This window comes from Blastomyces dermatitidis, assembly GCF_000003525.1.
Source record: "Blastomyces dermatitidis ER-3 genomic scaffold supercont1.2, whole genome shotgun sequence".
In the NCBI taxonomy this organism is placed as follows: Eukaryota; Fungi; Ascomycota; class Eurotiomycetes; order Onygenales; family Ajellomycetaceae; genus Blastomyces; species Blastomyces dermatitidis.
The window spans coordinates 3,119,362-3,135,829 of record NW_025544775.1 but is presented as its reverse complement, the minus strand read 5'-3'; the positions used below and the strand labels follow the sequence as shown (position 1 = coordinate 3,135,829).

At 41.1% G+C, this 16,468-nt stretch overlaps 4 protein-coding genes across 4 annotated transcripts; 2 read left to right on the top strand and 2 right to left on the bottom strand.

Annotated features, from left to right (window-relative positions):
• Nucleotides 1–4,772: 4,772 nt before the first annotated feature.
• Nucleotides 4,773–7,616, bottom strand: BDCG_01759 (14-3-3 family protein). The gene is made up of 6 exons (XM_045417293.1): nucleotides 7,105–7,616; nucleotides 6,519–6,594; nucleotides 6,142–6,448; nucleotides 5,828–6,069; nucleotides 5,692–5,762; nucleotides 4,773–5,621 (listed from the first exon to the last, which is right to left on the bottom strand). The coding sequence occupies exons 2-6, from the start codon at nucleotides 6,577–6,579 to the stop codon at nucleotides 5,499–5,501; spliced, it is 804 nt and encodes a 267-aa protein (XP_045274151.1). The 5' UTR covers nucleotides 6,580–6,594; nucleotides 7,105–7,616; the 3' UTR covers nucleotides 4,773–5,498.
• A 575-nt stretch (nucleotides 7,617–8,191) lies between these two features.
• On the top strand, nucleotides 8,192–10,444 carry BDCG_01758 (uncharacterized protein). Its single transcript, XM_045417292.1, has 5 exons — nucleotides 8,192–8,498; nucleotides 8,577–8,801; nucleotides 8,979–9,044; nucleotides 9,219–9,284; nucleotides 9,399–10,444. Exons 2-5 carry the CDS (start codon nucleotides 8,668–8,670, stop codon nucleotides 9,436–9,438), a joined length of 306 nt encoding a protein of 101 aa, XP_045274150.1. The 5' UTR covers nucleotides 8,192–8,498; nucleotides 8,577–8,667; the 3' UTR covers nucleotides 9,439–10,444.
• BDCG_01757 (nucleoporin Nsp1) lies at nucleotides 9,310–13,250 on the bottom strand. Its single transcript, XM_045417291.1, has 4 exons — nucleotides 13,017–13,250; nucleotides 11,224–12,946; nucleotides 11,008–11,131; nucleotides 9,310–10,918 (listed from the first exon to the last, which is right to left on the bottom strand). Exons 2-4 carry the CDS (start codon nucleotides 12,894–12,896, stop codon nucleotides 10,799–10,801), a joined length of 1,917 nt encoding a protein of 638 aa, XP_045274149.1. The 5' UTR covers nucleotides 12,897–12,946; nucleotides 13,017–13,250; the 3' UTR covers nucleotides 9,310–10,798.
• A 256-nt stretch (nucleotides 13,251–13,506) lies between these two features.
• On the top strand, nucleotides 13,507–15,495 carry BDCG_01756 (uncharacterized protein; the record flags this gene model as incomplete). Its single annotated transcript, XM_045417290.1, has 4 exons — nucleotides 13,507–13,597; nucleotides 13,672–14,256; nucleotides 14,324–14,619; nucleotides 14,773–15,495. The coding sequence occupies 4 exons, from the start codon at nucleotides 13,507–13,509 to the stop codon at nucleotides 15,493–15,495; spliced, it is 1,695 nt and encodes a 564-aa protein (XP_045274148.1).
• Between the last annotated feature and the right edge of the window lie 973 nt (nucleotides 15,496–16,468).

Sequence of the window (16,468 nt, the reverse complement as noted above, 5' to 3'; positions counted from 1 at the left end):
GAAGACTTGCTGTATATAATGAAGATGTTCATTCAGCAAGTGAGAGAAGATGATGATATTATCTACATAGACTAACATGAATTATTATAGAAATTTCACTAGAATCTTCTTCATACACTGTTGAAAGAACTCAGACAAGATTGTCAATCTTATTATGATAACTGTAAAACATTCAAGATCTCAGTGCAGAATTATAAACATGATTTTAAATAATTACTCTGTTCAATCACTTATTAAATGAAGCCTTAGCAGATATTCATGAATGAGAATATCATAGAACTGCTAAGTAATTGCAATACATCTTATTATATCAGTAGAGAATATGCATTGAGAAGTAAGTATATGTTTACTTTTCACAAATCAATCATCATTCTCAGCTTTCTTCTAAGTCAGATCACAAAGGCAGGTGAAGCAATGAGATTTCTGTCTCTGAGAGAAACACATTTAATTCTTCTATCTTACAGAAGCAGATTCAGAATCTGATCAGCAGCTTCACAATCTCTTCAAGATAGAGACTAGAGTCTCTATTTCAGATCAGAAAAGTTACTCTTATCAATGAACTGCAGTGACATCTTAACATCATTCAAAAATAAATCTAGGCTGAAGCTAAATAGTTTATAATGTTAGTTAATAATCACTTGAATGACTGCTCAGTCTTCTGCTACTCAGTGATCTGATATATTCACTTAAACTCACTCAGTGAGAGTGTCTACTGTGAGAATTTAAAGTGAATTATTCTGGTCTTTCATATCTGTCAAATGTAATTCAATGTACAAGGTAGGAAACAGAGAATCTTTCAAGTCAGAATAATGAATGATATTAGTATTAACAGTACAAATAGTAATCTTCTTTCACTGTCAAAGCAGCTGTGAGTTTGATGAGCATCTATCTGCATGAATAGCATCTCTAATAATCTTGACATTTATGAAATATCTTCTGTGAAATGTAACAAGCTTATCATAAATATTGATAATTGCTTTTATCAATAATAATACATCATTAGCTATGATTATATTACATCTGAGATATCACACTAAGTAGAATTTGTCTTCAACAATGAAAAGAGAATTCTCATTCACTCTCAAGATAAGATCTGTTATTATGAATAGATTTGATTCATCAGCTTCTGAGCTAACTTCTCAAATACTTATATATCAATCATGTGATATAGAGATCAGTCAACAAGGAGAAAAGAATAGACTTGCTATTATTGCATTGATAAGTGATATATCTGCATCTGTATTCACATAAATAGAGAGATTGTCTTGTGACATAATAACAGAAATAATGAGAAAGATGTAAGATAAATACTGTAGTTCACTAACATATTCTCAATCACTTATAGAGATGTCACATATCATAATTACATATATATCAGTATTAAAGATGTTCTGATAATCATCTGAGAGAATGTCTGTAGATAAGATAAGTCTCTCAGTATCTGTCTCACTGATTATTTTTCTGACTCACTGTCAGAATCTAGACTGAAATCTAGATTCAGCAGCTTATCATTATCTTTCTCAATATTCTTCAGTTTGACTTGATTTGCTGAACAATCACTGTTCTTCTCTTTTTTAAGACAGTGATTAATGTAATAAGAGTCTTCATAGATATAGTATTCTGCTGCAGATATCAGCAGTCTTTCTTCTTCTGTTATATACTGAATCAGTAACTTACTCATTGTAAGAGCATTTATGAGAATTACTGCTATCTCTGCAGTAGACACAGACAGCTTTGTAGCTTCTATCTGCTTGAATAGAGAGATGTGATACAGATGATAGTCATTATTCTATTCAAAATATCTGAAACTATACATGTAGTCAGTGAATTGAGTCTTTCAATCAGTTCAGATATATCAGATAACTGACTTATTATCTCTAATTCATTATTAAAAGTTATTTAATTATTCAGCAGAAATGAGTGATATAATTAAGAAAAGATTGAACTCTAAACTCTTTTATAAGAGTCTCTTTATCATAACAGAGTCAGAGATTGCAGCAGCTCATAGTAAGTTAATCTTTCATAAGATGTATAATATCAGAGACAGTTTATCTAACTTCTTAAAGAAAAAATACAGAGTCTGAGCTTTTATTCAAGCTTCTTCTTCTAATAGCTGAAACTCATGTTTTAACTCATTGACAGTGATAGAGAGAAAGATATTCATATTCTTTCTCATTTCAATAGATAGATTATTATGTCATTTCAACATCTGATTCTTCAGATACAGAAGAAATACACAGAGAATCATGTTATCTCTCTTCTGTATGACAATGAATTTCAAGTGACTGATAAATATTACTACATCTATTTCACTGAGTTGAATAGCATGATATCATCAGTCTGTAATCTCACTGATCTATTATCACTTCATACAGATAAATGAGGTTCACTATTAAGCAGAAGATCAAGATTATCATGAATAAATATCTAATCTCTGTGTATTCAGTTTTTCTCTGAGTTATAAGTAAAACATGCAGTATCAGCTTCTCTGAGGAAATTAATTCTGTCTCTTATTAAATTATGACAGTATATTCTGTCTTCAGCACTGTGTGATCTCTGTGAAATTGTCAGCATTTATCAGATTCTAGAAGATGATTTGAAGCCTTTCTCAAAGAAGGCATCTAATTGCTATACAGACTTATTGAGAGAATTATTAGCTCTGATATCTGTTCTATTAATCTGAGCTGAACAGTTCATCTACTGACAATAGTTCAGCTTCTGTCTTTGAGTGATAAGCACTGCTTTCTCAGTATGAAAGCTATTTTACATTTTTATCAATCTGCTTCTTCTATCTGTCAATTATTTGAGATTCTCTTAAAGTTTGCTGACATATTTATCAATAAGAACAGTATACTTATTGAACTACTTCTTTCACTGATTAAGCTGATGTTCACATTCATTGAGCTCATTCTCTTATCAGATCAGTCAGGCTTCTAGCTATTTTAACTTCTTAATTATATCTAGTATTACTGCTTTATCAGAAGAAGTATAATTCTGACAGTCAAATTTATAAAAGTTTAAGACTATTCAATCTCTCTTCTTAGTATTCTTTGTAATGTTTGTGTAGAAGATCTGTAATCAGAGATTAATAACATTCTTTCATTTCACTACTGAAGCAGAGTTAAGAACTATTTTTATATTATTATAATATCTGACTGATACACTTATAAGAATATCTTTCACTTTGATACAATTATACAGTATTACTTGACTTTTGACACTCTTATACTGTTTATCTGTGTTTCATCAGACTTTTGTAATTATAATAGCATACTTTTCAGTTATTATTTATGAGTAAGTTTGTTCTAAGTCAGGTTTATCAGTGAATTCTCAGATGAGTCATTCAATTTCACTAATAGACTTATTCAGTTCAGTGAAAGAAAGTAGCTGATGAGAGCTGCTTTAAGTGATTCATTCATTCTGTTTCATTATTATGACAAAGCTGATAAAGTTATATAAGAATACAAAGATAAGTTTATCATGACTATAATTATATTTTAAACTGAGCACTAGTGCTATGATATTCTGAAGTGAAAGATGCTTAAATGATTATTAGCTAGACCTATCATCAGCTGTAGTACTAAATAAGATAGATTTAAATAACTGCAGATCAGATCAATTACTAGTTACAGTGCTGAAAAAGATAGAACAGCTGAATAATTACAAGCTAGATCAATCACTATCTACAGTGTTGAAAGAAGATAGAGTAACTAACTAGATTAATTATTAGCTAGTCAATTCTCAGTATTCATAGCCTGATTCAATTATCAGTGCTATATATATTAAGAGCAGAGCAGAAGTTAAAGAGGCTAGAAGAACTTAATTCTTAATATAATATACTATCAAATTGTAGTATACACTGCTATATAGAGTCAGATATAAGGATAAAAACTTGTCTTATTCTCTAAAAGATGAGAGATGAGTGTACACTCTTATATATACAGTGATTATTTTATAGAGATTAACTCTTATAAAAGAAGCAATCATCTATAAAGAGAAGAACAGAGACTCTGTAGAGAAGAAGTGAATACTCTCATAGAAGAAGTAATTATATATGAAGAAAAGAATGAAGACTCTGTAGAGAAGAAGTGAAAGCTCTCATAGAAGAAGTAATTGCATATAAAGAGAAGAACAGAGAAAGAAGATAGAAGTGAAAGCTTCAGAAAACAGTAAGAGATGAAGTGAAAGCTAGAGCTGAATAGAGAATTAACTTGAATAGAAAGTGAAAGCATGTTACAAAATAAGATCACTTTCTTATTTTTTTCAAGTTATAATCTCATTTTAAAATCTGATATATAGTCACTTTGTATGTTTTTTTAATAATTAATCTCAGTAGAATTCATGCTAAGAAATGTATAAGATCAGATTAAATGAGATTAAATATGAAATTTATAATCTCAGCAGTCAGTCTAGATACTTAAGTACTTATAATTAGAAAGAGTGTTAATTAGATTCTTTATATAAGATTATATAACTCACATATCTATGAAAAGAATACTGTGTAATTAAATTAATATATAATTAATTAATCTTTCATCTTTATTAAATAGTGAATCTGAAATCTTTAATATTTAAAATAAAGTAATTTGAAATTAATGTAATAAATATAAACTATAATTATAAGTAATATAGTATAATAACTATAAAGTTTAATCTGAGTTTTAAACAGAGATATATAGACATACTTTCTCATAGATATAATAAGTTTTAATATAAACATATATATAGAAATAAGAAAAAAGAGATTATTAAAAAATTCTCTACTTCTTTCACTTTTTCAGCAACAGAAAAAAAGAAATAATTATAAAAAATATCTGTGATATTGATTTTTTTTTTTTTGATTTTTTTTTAAAATATTTAGCATAATATGTTGTTTTGAGTTTTCTTTTTGTTTTTTCGCTGTAGAAGATCTGCTTTTTTGTAGCTGATCAAAGATTCCGAAAAACATTGATGTGAGAGCCCAAGTTCTACCTACTTTAATAACCCACTTATTAAAAAGACAAAATTTTTTTTTAGAGAGCAAGAGGTGAAACGGGAAATGAAGAAGAGAGCCGGGGGGATGTTCTCTCTCTTGAGAAAGAACGTTATGCGTATTTTTTTCAACTCAATCAACCAACCTTCTTTTTTGGTTTTCAGATACTAAGGGGCAAAAAAAGGTGGGAAAAGCAGAAAACACACACGTGAATAATATAAAAAACGAAATAATAAAATAATAATTTGTAGAACTTTCCCCGCCGCTAAAATCAAGGGGGAACGAGAGTGGGTTATGGAGAGAAAGTGCGTGCATGTGTTAGAGGGTGTCAGTGAGAGCCTTGATGGGTCGGTGATAATTGGGAAGGGTGATCAGGTGCCGGTGCGGGGTTAAGACAGGAAATTAAAGAACATGGATAATGTCGAAAAGAGGCGGGCAAAATAGCAACACACACAAAGTTTCCCTTGTACCCACTCCTCCGATCTAAAAAACAGCAAAAATACTCATTCATTTCCCCACCGCCCATTTACTCAGCAGCCTTGGGAGCCTCCTCAGCGGGGGCAGCAGGGGCGTCCTCCTTTTGCTCACTGGGAGCGGCAGCTGGGGCAGCCTCGGGGGCGGGTTCTGCCTCAGATGACGTCCAGAGAGTCTTGAGCGCGAGTTAGATATTCATTCATATTCTTCAAGAGTTGATTAGGGGGGGAATGAGGGGCACATACCAAGTTGTCTCTCAGAAGCTGCATAATAAGGGTCGAGTCCTTGTAGCTCTCCTCGCTTAGTGTGTCAAGTTCTACGGATTCAATTTAGTTTATGTTGTTCTTTTTTTAAGTGATGTCCTCTGAATCTACAACGTACCGGCAATAGCGTCATCGAAAGCTTGCTTGGCAAGGTGGCAAGCCTGATCTGGTGAGTTGAGGATTTCGTAGTAGAAGACAGAGAAGTTGAGAGCAAGTCCCAGACGGATGGGGTGGGTCGGGGCAAGATCGGTCTGAGCAACTTCAGTCGCATTTTTGTAAGCCTCGAGCGACTTGTCAGCAGAGGTCTTGCGCTTGTCTCCAAGTGCGAACTCTGCGAGATAGCGGTGGTAGTCTCCCTTCCTAAAACCGACAGATAGATCAGAAAAACAGGCCAATAGAGGATCGAAGTGGAGGAATCAGATAGTTCCTTACATCTTGTGGTAGAAGACCTTGGATTCTCCGGTTTCCGCTGAGGCGATAAGATGCTTATCGAGCACATCGAGGATATCCTCGCAGATCTTGGCCAATTCGGTCTCGATCTTTTGACGGTACTCCTTAATAAGAGCAACCTGCGACTCGTTGCCTTTCGACTCTTCCTTTTGCTCAATGGAGGTGACGATTCTCCAGGACGCACGACGGGCGCCAATCACGTTCTTATAAGCAACGGAAAGTAGATTGCGTTCCTCAACGGATAGCTCTTTATCTGCGGAAGCCACAATCTTCATGTTCTCCACCATTTCTAATCCAGAGTCAATATTTCCCTTGTCATTGTAGGCGCTTGGGAAGAGTAGCATATTTATTGCACGGACCTTCGTAGCGCTCGGCCTGCTCGGCGAGCTTGGCCAGATATACAGCATCTTCGTAGCCCATTATGAATCAAGGCTCCTACAACCGACGTATGTTAGTGTGAGGTAGACAGGGGTCCGATGAACAACACATTCAACTGTTAGACATTGATTGCTATTGAAACCGAGCGAAACGGAAAAGAGGAGTTAGCACGAAAAAGAGGGGTCATCATCCTTCTTTGGAGCATCTTGAAAGTAGAATCGAAATTAAAACCCCGAACGAATGCGCAAGATGGAACTTTTATGTAGAAAATATGTGTGACGAAGATGGGGGGTGATTTGGTGGTGGATTGCTGGGAAGTTTCCACGCGATCCAGATGTTGCTGTGACACCGCCCGATAGAACTCCACAACCAACAATGAAATACGATGAACAGTAGGCAACTTGGGAAATACGGGAGCGTAGATAAGGATGAACGTTATCAGGAGAATGCGACTCGAGAACAGATAGTCTTGGGCAAGAATACCAGAGGGTGCTGAAGCAGCGATCGAAGCTGGTTGCTGAGGCAAGGCAGTGGAATCACGCACACAAAACAAGACACGCTTCTTACCTGGAAGAGATATAACGCGTTGCAAAAAGTAAGGCAGAGGACTGACAAAGAGTTAAAATCTCGCGGGGAAGTAGTAGTTGGACGACTAGGGGGAAGATTGGGAAGCAGACCAAGCAGCGGGTGTGGTGGTGGTGGGTGGTTGGGCAGAGATGGAGACAGGGCGAGTGTTGGAATAATCGGGGGGAAGAAGAAGGTTGAAGATAGAAGAAGAAACGGAGGTGGATCAGGTGAGGAGGTGACGGAGTAGTCAGCAACACGGGCCCCTCTTTAGGCAATTCCAACTTCCGCCTTTCACAACCAACCACTGTGGCTGATAGATTGAAATAAAAAGTGTCTGACACGTACGCGATTGCTCTAGTTACCCATTATTGTATATTGTATTTCATTGTATTTCATTGATTTTCCATGACTCTCTGTACAGATTGCTCTTGACTTCGGCAAGCAATGCCCCGCAGCCTGCTGCTAGACATAACATCTACTGGTGGTATATTTCAAATCGTTTAAATGTCCCTCCTACCTTGTATTTAGTAGAGAAGACTTATATTCCTACGCGGTATTTTACACCCAGGGCGGATCTATGAACTGTGCGTTAATGTTCTCGATTCCTCAATAATTAATGCCACAGCCGTTGAGCCACCAGAATTTTGACGGCTCTAGTTTAAATTTCAACGCTAAGAAGCGCTGTGCATGCAAGGCGTATTTCTTGCAGTTTCGTGGGCACTACCATTATTTTGCTCACTACGACTCTTCGCAAGTGGCGGTAGGTGGGCAGGCTGGCAAGGCTGCAATTGAGATAGAAATCAGTACAGTACAATAAAATATCATCATAATTCGGCGCCAGTGTTCTCCCCACCTTACCCCGGTTCGTCTGTTAAACACACTTTTCAACCCAGAAAGTATCATACAACAAATCTACCAGGATTAAAATGGTTCTTCTTGATAATAGATAGGAAGAGGGGCCAATAGGGACACCAAGAGAGAATCAGGGCGTCACTCTTATTGCTTATTCCACGTCTCAGTTACCAGTTTAAGAGGAGACGTCTGAATCAGCCAAGACGGGACTTTGTAAAAGCAAAATTATCTACTCCAACTCTTCATGGATTAAAATGATAAAATAAGTTGGGTAAAATATTTCATCACCACATTTGGAACCATATTCCATATATGCTGGCCGGTTTCACAATTTCCCCAATTCTTCGCAGCGAATTATGTGTGGCGAGGAGAGATGTCATGTGATGTGCGTTGGGGGGTGACTGAGTCAGCAATGACGCACGCTTCCAAGGTTCCAGGGTTGCCGAAGAAAGCTAGCGTATTGACGGAGTACAATAATGAAGCAACCTAACGACATTCCTTGCCTCCCAAATCAAACATCGCTCTCCCACGCTCAAGCAAATGTACGAAGCCCTCCCTTGTAATAAAAACATATGCACTAGCCATTATTGAAGGCAGGTCGCTAACAAATAAGCTTCCAGTTCTCCCTTCTCTCTTACCTACCTTCCAACGTAGCTCAGCCTTCACATACATCCCCTCCTCACAAAGAACTACTTCATACCACGATCAAACATGCTCCGTCAAACTGCCAGACCTCTTCTCCGCGCTAGCCAGCTGCCCCTCAAGCGCTTATTCTCCGTTGCTGCCGTAGGAATGGCTGAAGGTGACGTTGGTTCTCCCCGGGCAACTGGGAAACTGTCCACTAGGTAGGTAACGTCGTTGCTTTGGTTTTTTATCAGTCCGTTCCCCTGCACACCTGCAAGACTACCCACCATCACAAACGAGACCGCTTTTCAGATGGGTCTATATAAAAGAAGAAGGCAAAGAAACTTGGTTATCTGAAAAACAGGAAAACTAATGGATACTCTGGTGTTGAACAATAGCAATTCATGGAGCAAGAAGGAAGCTGCCGATGAAGCCATGTTTATCAAGCAACGGGAGATGGAAAAGTACGTCTTCGTTCCTTTGTCATTCTTACTTCCGCCTCCCCCGATTCCCCCGATTCCCGTTCCTTTCTTACATTGAAAATGTCTTAAAGAATTGAAAAATTGGAAGGTCGGGAGGGCAGGAGCCTACAACTTGGGAAATCTAATTTACTAAACATTTGAAACTGTATCGAACAGGCTACGAAGCTTAAGAGAAAAGCTGAAGCAGCAGCGCCAGCATCTCGATGAACTTGATGCTCATATGTACGTGTTCATATACTTCTTTCCCCTCAAGTCACTGCTCTTTTTGCATTTGCAAAGAACTATAACAAGCTATTTTATATGTATCTCTCTGACGAGTGTGAAATTCCATTACAGCGAGCAACTCACCAAGGAACACGGTGGTGAGCAGAACTAAACAGGAAACTAAAAATAAAAACCGCTTCCGGATAGCTTTTTGATTCTCCTTCCCCTTCCTTTTCTCCCCAGTGCACCGTATCTGTGCAAGGCAACATTTGTATAAAGGATCAAAGGGAATTTAGGGGCAGAATATGAACTATGAAAGTATGGGGGGAAAAAAGAGAAGCTCAAACAACAGAAAGAAATTGACACTGAAACACTAGGTTGTCTTTTTTGTGTTGCTTTTCTTTTAATTCTCTGATGGGATTTTTCGTTTTGCTCCCATTCTAAGCATCATCTCCCCTCTCCTTAACACTCTTACATACATACATACTTGCTTGACCCGTCAAACAGTCAACTGGTGAAGAAGATAGTTTGGAATATATCTTTGTATATATACATATATAAATCGTTTTTCTCCTGTGTGCGGTTCATTCGTTTTCTCCATTTTCTCTTGTCCCTGTTGGATTTCTTGGTATTTCCTTGGATTCTTTTTCCTTTCCATTTCTTCCCCTGTTCCTCCTTGTAGGGTCGTCGAAATCAATTCAAGCAAAACACATGTTTTTCTTTTGAAATGGGTGATTTGCGCTCAGTTTCAAATTGGAACGTTGGAGTGTATAGTGTAGGTAGGTACAGTACCCACTGGCCTCGGGATATGTCCATATGCCGGATCGCAAACTTGGAGGCCTGGGCTATGGTTTTCTTGCTGTAGGTTTCCGTCCCAGACAAGTAAGCGGATTCATCCATAGAAATGGCCATTGCCAGAGGGGGAGGAAGTGACGAAGACGGAGAGGGGCCGGGGTAGTACAGTAAACAGTACATATACTCATTATTACTTCGTTGTCATGAAACTTCGGTGAGAAGGGTGAAATCCAGGCCCAGATAGAGCTGTTCTGGAAGCTTGATTTGATTGTCAAGTTTTAAGATGAAAATATAGTCGGTCACTCGGTCTGACCTTATTTTTTATCGGCAGGATTAAAGTAAAACTAGCGACAAGCGGTCCTAATGTATTACAAAAACTTTTGCTCACAATGAGCAGTGGAAAAGGTATTTAAAATAACGGGTAGTATGGGATACGACAGTGTACAAAATTTGATTGCCTAAAGAAACATGGGTGATGGATGATAGAATAGTAAAAATAACACAAGAGGAAAAAAGATCCCAAGGCGTCGGGTATACCGAAAAGTTTCCTACCACAAGTTGATATCCAGAGGGAAATTTTTTGTTGACTAAGCCTCCCCTTTCAACTCTTACATCAGTTCTTCCTTTACCGACGGCCCATGTAAGCTCTGTAAAAGTCATCTGCGGCACCTCCGCCACCCATCCCATTTCCAATTCCATTCCGAAGCTGGCTATATGTGCCTTGATGTTGATGGGCACTAAGAGAGCCACCTAGCTTTTTGCGCAGCAGCGATCTTTGCATGTAAATTGGCCGTGCCTTGATCGATGAGTTGAAGTTGGGAAAGGTGCGAATTGAGGATACGGACGATTTGAGAGATCTGGAAGGGTGTAAAGCGTTAGGGTTAGCAAAACTCATATGTTATTTATATATAACATAGAAAAATAGTAATTGCTCAGTGGGACATACAGGTTCATCGGATTTGGAGGTCTTGCTCAAAGTGGAGGAGGCGGAATTGACCTCCTCGATCATGCTTGTCAAGTCCTGGCCCATTTCATTGAGTCGTTCGGAGAGACGTTCCGCGAGTTTGTATCTGGGCAAGATTAGTTTAGCATGATGGTTTTGCTAGAGTGGGGGGACCAGGAAATAATATGGTGGCTTGGTAATGGAGCAAGTTGGACTTACGTTCGTTCACGCTCTTGGTCAGGTCCTTGCAATGAATCCGTGATCCCAACCTGCTTCGACAACAAAGCCTCAACCTCTTGTTCATATCTATCGAGCCACGAGCTCAATTCATCTTGTTGTCCCTCTACAGATGCTAATTGGCGTTCAACTTCCTGTGTAGCTCTTTCCGCATCGACTGTATTACCGTACAGTTTCTGCACCTTTGTTCCATTTTCCACAAGCATCCGATCCCAATCGGCAACCTGCTCAGCTTGTTCTTGGAATTCCTTTTGATATTTTGTTAAATCAGTCGCCCAGCGGGTGATGATCTCATCCATGGTTTTATTTTTGAGCCGCGATTGTGCTGGAGGAGCTGGGCCTACGGTCGACGCCCCAAGGCCACTAGCGGTGGCTGGAGTTGATGTTGTTCCACCAGCACTAGTAGTGGCAGTGGTGGCGCCTGTTGTAGGTGCAGCAGTAGTTGTTGCTCCAGCAGCAGAGGTCGTTGCTTGAGATCTCACTGGAGCTGTCGTGGTCGTCGGCTTACCAAGGCTGAACATTCCACCTGCTGGCTGGCTTGAAGTAGTAGCCGGGGTAGTTGAATCTTTGGGAGTATTGGTTTTCGGGGTAATTAGGCCAGCAAATAGCCCAGCAGCAGGTGCTGCTGTCGTTGTGCTTGTAGTCGATGGAGTAGTAGTAACCGCCGTTGCTCCAAAAAGAGGCTTCTGGGCAGTTTCTGACATTGTGGCTGGTGTAAAAGCACCCGAAGTGGGTTTGGAGGAAGGAAAGCTAAATGGCTTTTGTTGTGATTGAGCTCCCGAAGTCCCAGGAGTATTGAATAGCGAACCAGATGCCTGGGGAGTGGTTGATATCGCGGGTGCATCGAATAGGGGCGGGGTCGGTTTTGCCTGTGGTTTCCCTGTCTCCACGGCCTGACCTTTAGCGGCCGGAGAAGCGAATAAGTTACCCGTACTTGGCGTTTGCGATTGGGAAGCGCCTTTGAATAAACTTGGCGCTGCTGCGGTTGTTGTAGGCGCGGCTGCTGACGATAGGGCGTTTGTGGTTACGCCTAGACTCCCGAAAGAAGTAGAGGAAGCTGGCTTTTGTCCGAAAAGAGATGCTGACTCCCCAGGTTTTGTCGATGCTTGGCTTGTGAAAAGGCCCTGCCCAGCTGAGGTCTGAGGAGGGGGTCCGGCAGGTGTAGTTGACATGTTGCCAAATAATGATGCTCCGTTCGACGGTGCTGGAGTAGCATTCCCAAACAAACCACCCGTTCCTGGAGCCGTTTTGCCTGCTTCTCCAAATAACACAGTCTGAGTTTGGCCGGATGATGCAGGTTCTGTTGATTTAGGAGTCTGGCTTGCACTTCCAAATAGGTTCGTCGCCGAGGCTTGTCCTGGGTTTGAAGGATTCCCAAACGGGTTGCTGGAAGGGGTGCCGCCAAACGTAGGTTTTGAGCCTTGACCACCAAACAAAGAAGCCGTCTGCCCTGTTTCTGGGGTTGTCGTAAACAAAGATGAAGAGGAGGAACCTGTCGTTGTTGTCGGTGTCGCGCCGATATTTCCGAAGAGACCACCAGAAGGCTTTCCGGACGCGGGTTGGGAAAATGGTGATGCGCCAGCCGTACCAAATACAGGAGGAGTATTGGAACCTGCCGATGTTGACGGGGTCCCGAACTGAAATGGGTTAGACATCGTGGCAGATACTTGCGGTTTGTTTCCCTGGGTTTCAGAACCGGTGTTTCCTAAGAGTTGGCAATAATCAATAATCTGTCAAAAATCTGGTTGGCATAGGATCTAAACTGACAAACTTACAAATGGTGAAACCCGGTATAAGTATAGCAGAGTTAGCTTGTGTAACAGTTAGAAGGTTACTATACGGGTGTCCAAGGGGTGGCAGTTCTCAGTTCTATGCCCTTAACGGTGGAAGCAGCAGGCAGCGTTCTCCTTTTGCTGAGAATCGCCCGTCGTGGTGATGGTTTTTGCACAGCTCTTTTAGCAGTTGCGGCCAGGTCTGTGTATATTTATCGTACCATACAACCATTCGAGAGGACTCGCCCAAATTACTTCCGGAAACGGTAACAATACAGGCTGAGTGTTTTTTGGGGCTCCAGACCGCCTTGGCAGAATCCGAGCGGGCTTAAATCGTCAGATGAGGCCTTCGCTGTTTCTTGTTCGTTTGCCTGTTCATCTCACACACAACCTGGCTACTATTAGGGATTTGAAGCAGGTAATAACTTCACAAGTAACTACGCTATTTGTGTTGATCTATGGGCGTTGATCTGGAGGACTTGGGACCTTTCCAATGACAGAGCGGCGTTCCCGCCCTCCTAGCATCTTGCTGGAGCCACCCCCAAAAGGGGTTGAGCTGGACGACCCTGGGGCTCAACCATCCCGTATGCTTTATTCCTTCCTAATGGTCTAAAATTTAGTAGAAGTGGATGGCAGCTAACTTTCGCGTTATCTACAGCGTGTGAAAGTGAAGAGGAGCACTTTTCCGATGCTTCTGAAGGCATCGCACCCAGCCTACGGTCTCGAACACCCTCGCCAATACCCCGGACGCGCGTAGAGAAAATTGACAATTCTCCAAGCTACGGCGAGGTTCCTGGCTCCCCTGCGTACGAAACAAGGGGATTGGACGCTGTTCCAGATGAAATCGAGATTCTCGGCAACGGACCACCCAGCAGACCAGGGTCAAGGGCAAGCACAAGAGCAACCTTAGACCCAAAGATGGTACCGCGAACTATTGTCGAGAAAATCGATCCCAGTTCACCGAGCTACGGAGAAGAGCCAGGAACACGCGCCTACGAATCTCATAAAGCAGATTCTGCGCCGGATATGATATTTAAAATACAAGAACAATCGTCTCAACCCTGCATTACATCACCTGATCAACCGCAAAATAGCAGCACTGAGGGAAGCCCGGTTCCGGAAACCATGCTTTGCCGGGTTGAATCTCCAGGTGAACACGATTTACGACGCTCATTTACTGCGCACCGACGAGGCCCTAGTGATTCACTTCCAGATGTTATCCAGACAGTTCCAGACGTGCCAGGTAAGCTTTCTCCCTGCTCCTTGGCCGCTCCCTTCTCGGATTTCAGAGGGACGATTGACCAAACCAGGGTCTCCAAACTCTTCGACGAGTAGATCCGAGCATCGAAGCCATGTCCGACGGAAAAGCTCCTTAACAGAAAAACAGACATCTGACGATCGTGCTGCACATGATTCCTCTGAAAATGAACCTGATGATCAAGCCCTTGGTGACGATTTTTATGACTTCGATGGAGAGGAAAATGCTGAAGAGGATGATTTCGGTGATTTTGGAGAAGCTGCATTTCAACAACCAACGGAGGTTGTCAATGAGGATACGGGTCAAATTACCAGTGTCCCCGTGCAACAACCTCCCTCACCCTCCCTTGTAAGTAGCCTTAGCATAAAGTACAATCCCAGACACAGATACAACCTATCTGGCGATTCCGAGACATTTATTTCCTGGAATCTAGCCTACCGTTGATTGGCCCTCCAAAAGAAAGAGGAACTGTAAACTGATCGGCTATCATATTCAATACAGCCGACCCTTTTAGACTTCAACTCCATAAAAAACCTCCAAGACCTTCTCACAGCAACATGCGACCAACTCAACTCTTTGTTCCCCGGCTCCGCAAATCTCCCATCCCTCCCACCCCTTTCTCCCATCCCAGACTCCGACATATTCATCACTGAACGTTCTCGATCACTCTGGTCCCAGCTTGTCTCACCACCTCCCCTCCAACCTGCCAATTGGACAAAGTCTCACATCCGCCGTGTTTTCCTCGTCTCCCTTGGCGTCCCTGTCGACCTAGACGAAATCCTCCCCGCATCCAAGCAGAAAAAGCTAGTGCTGCCCTCAATAAATTTAGAGGGCAATTCCCAATCCTCCTCCAACTCAGCTACCGGCGCTCCATCCTCCGCTAGCAAAGCGAAAAGGGATGGCCAGGGGCGGTCCTCGGGGCCTCATGGCTCAGGTCGCTCTACATCACGTAGCCGTCCACCGCGACGTCGTGGACCCGAACCTCCTCCTGAACTGGACCTTTCAGCCGTCCGTCGCCTATGCGCCACCACGGATGCTGCCCTGGATAACTTTGCAGACAACGAGCTGCGGCAGCATATCTCCTGGTTGGAGCAGATGACCGTACGTGCCAGCGAGGTATTGGAGTACTGGTTGAAGCGGCGCGATGCGCAGATTGGAGAGAAAGAGGCGTTCGAGGGTGTTATTGAGAACCTGGTCAAACATGCTAGGCAGGTGAGGAAGTAAAAATAGTCTAGCTTACTCATGCTTTTGCCCTGGTGCACGCAATGGGTATATACATACCCGGGCCATCTACGTATATTCATATGCATGCATATAATCGTCGTATCATATTTATACCCTCATCAGATCGTTGTCTTGCAGCAGGCGACGTAGACAGCAATGGAGTTAAGGAGGACGAAATAGGCCCGGGCGAAGGAAGAGAAGTCTAAAAATAAAAAGACAGAAAATAACGCGATGGGAAAAGCAGACCTTTTCTTTCCTTGCGCCCTTTTCTTTTAATTTCCCCTCTTCCTGCAAAGGAGTCCTGACTTCCCTTTCTTCGCCCACCCTACCTATCGAGATCGACACATACACCGACCGCCTTTTCAGGAGTTTATTGTTTACGTTTTATAACTTTGTTTCCTCATTGAGCATTTTCGATTCTCAACCTGGATCTGACTCTGGTAGTCTTCACTGTTCACCACCTTAGTCATATTTTAATATATATAGGAGGTACCTAGAGCCTATGCTTATTAACTAACATGTATTTCTCCTGTGCCTTTTGTGTTATTCTCTTGTTATTCTCTCAGGGCGTGAGATTTTGGTAATATCAGGTTTAGCACTTGGGTAGATAATAAATAAGCTTGTGTCTAAGAAGGGCAAAAATAAAGAAAACTTGTTTAGTTTACAAAATTTCTCATGCTGTAACATGATCAACCACTCAACACTCACTTACACTCAATGCCTGTCATTTCATCATCACTATGATGAAATATTTTCAATGATATCTCAACAATGCAATTAGATTTTAAGGTGATATATTATATGATGAAAATATATATAGAAAACTACACATAAAAATATACAGCTAATTCTGTAGATATTTATTTGACTTAATAACTTATCTAGAATATGAAATTTTAAATGAAGACAGATTTAGTGAGTAACTAGTTATTAAATTAGTAGAGATTATAATATTATCAGATTTCTCTGATAG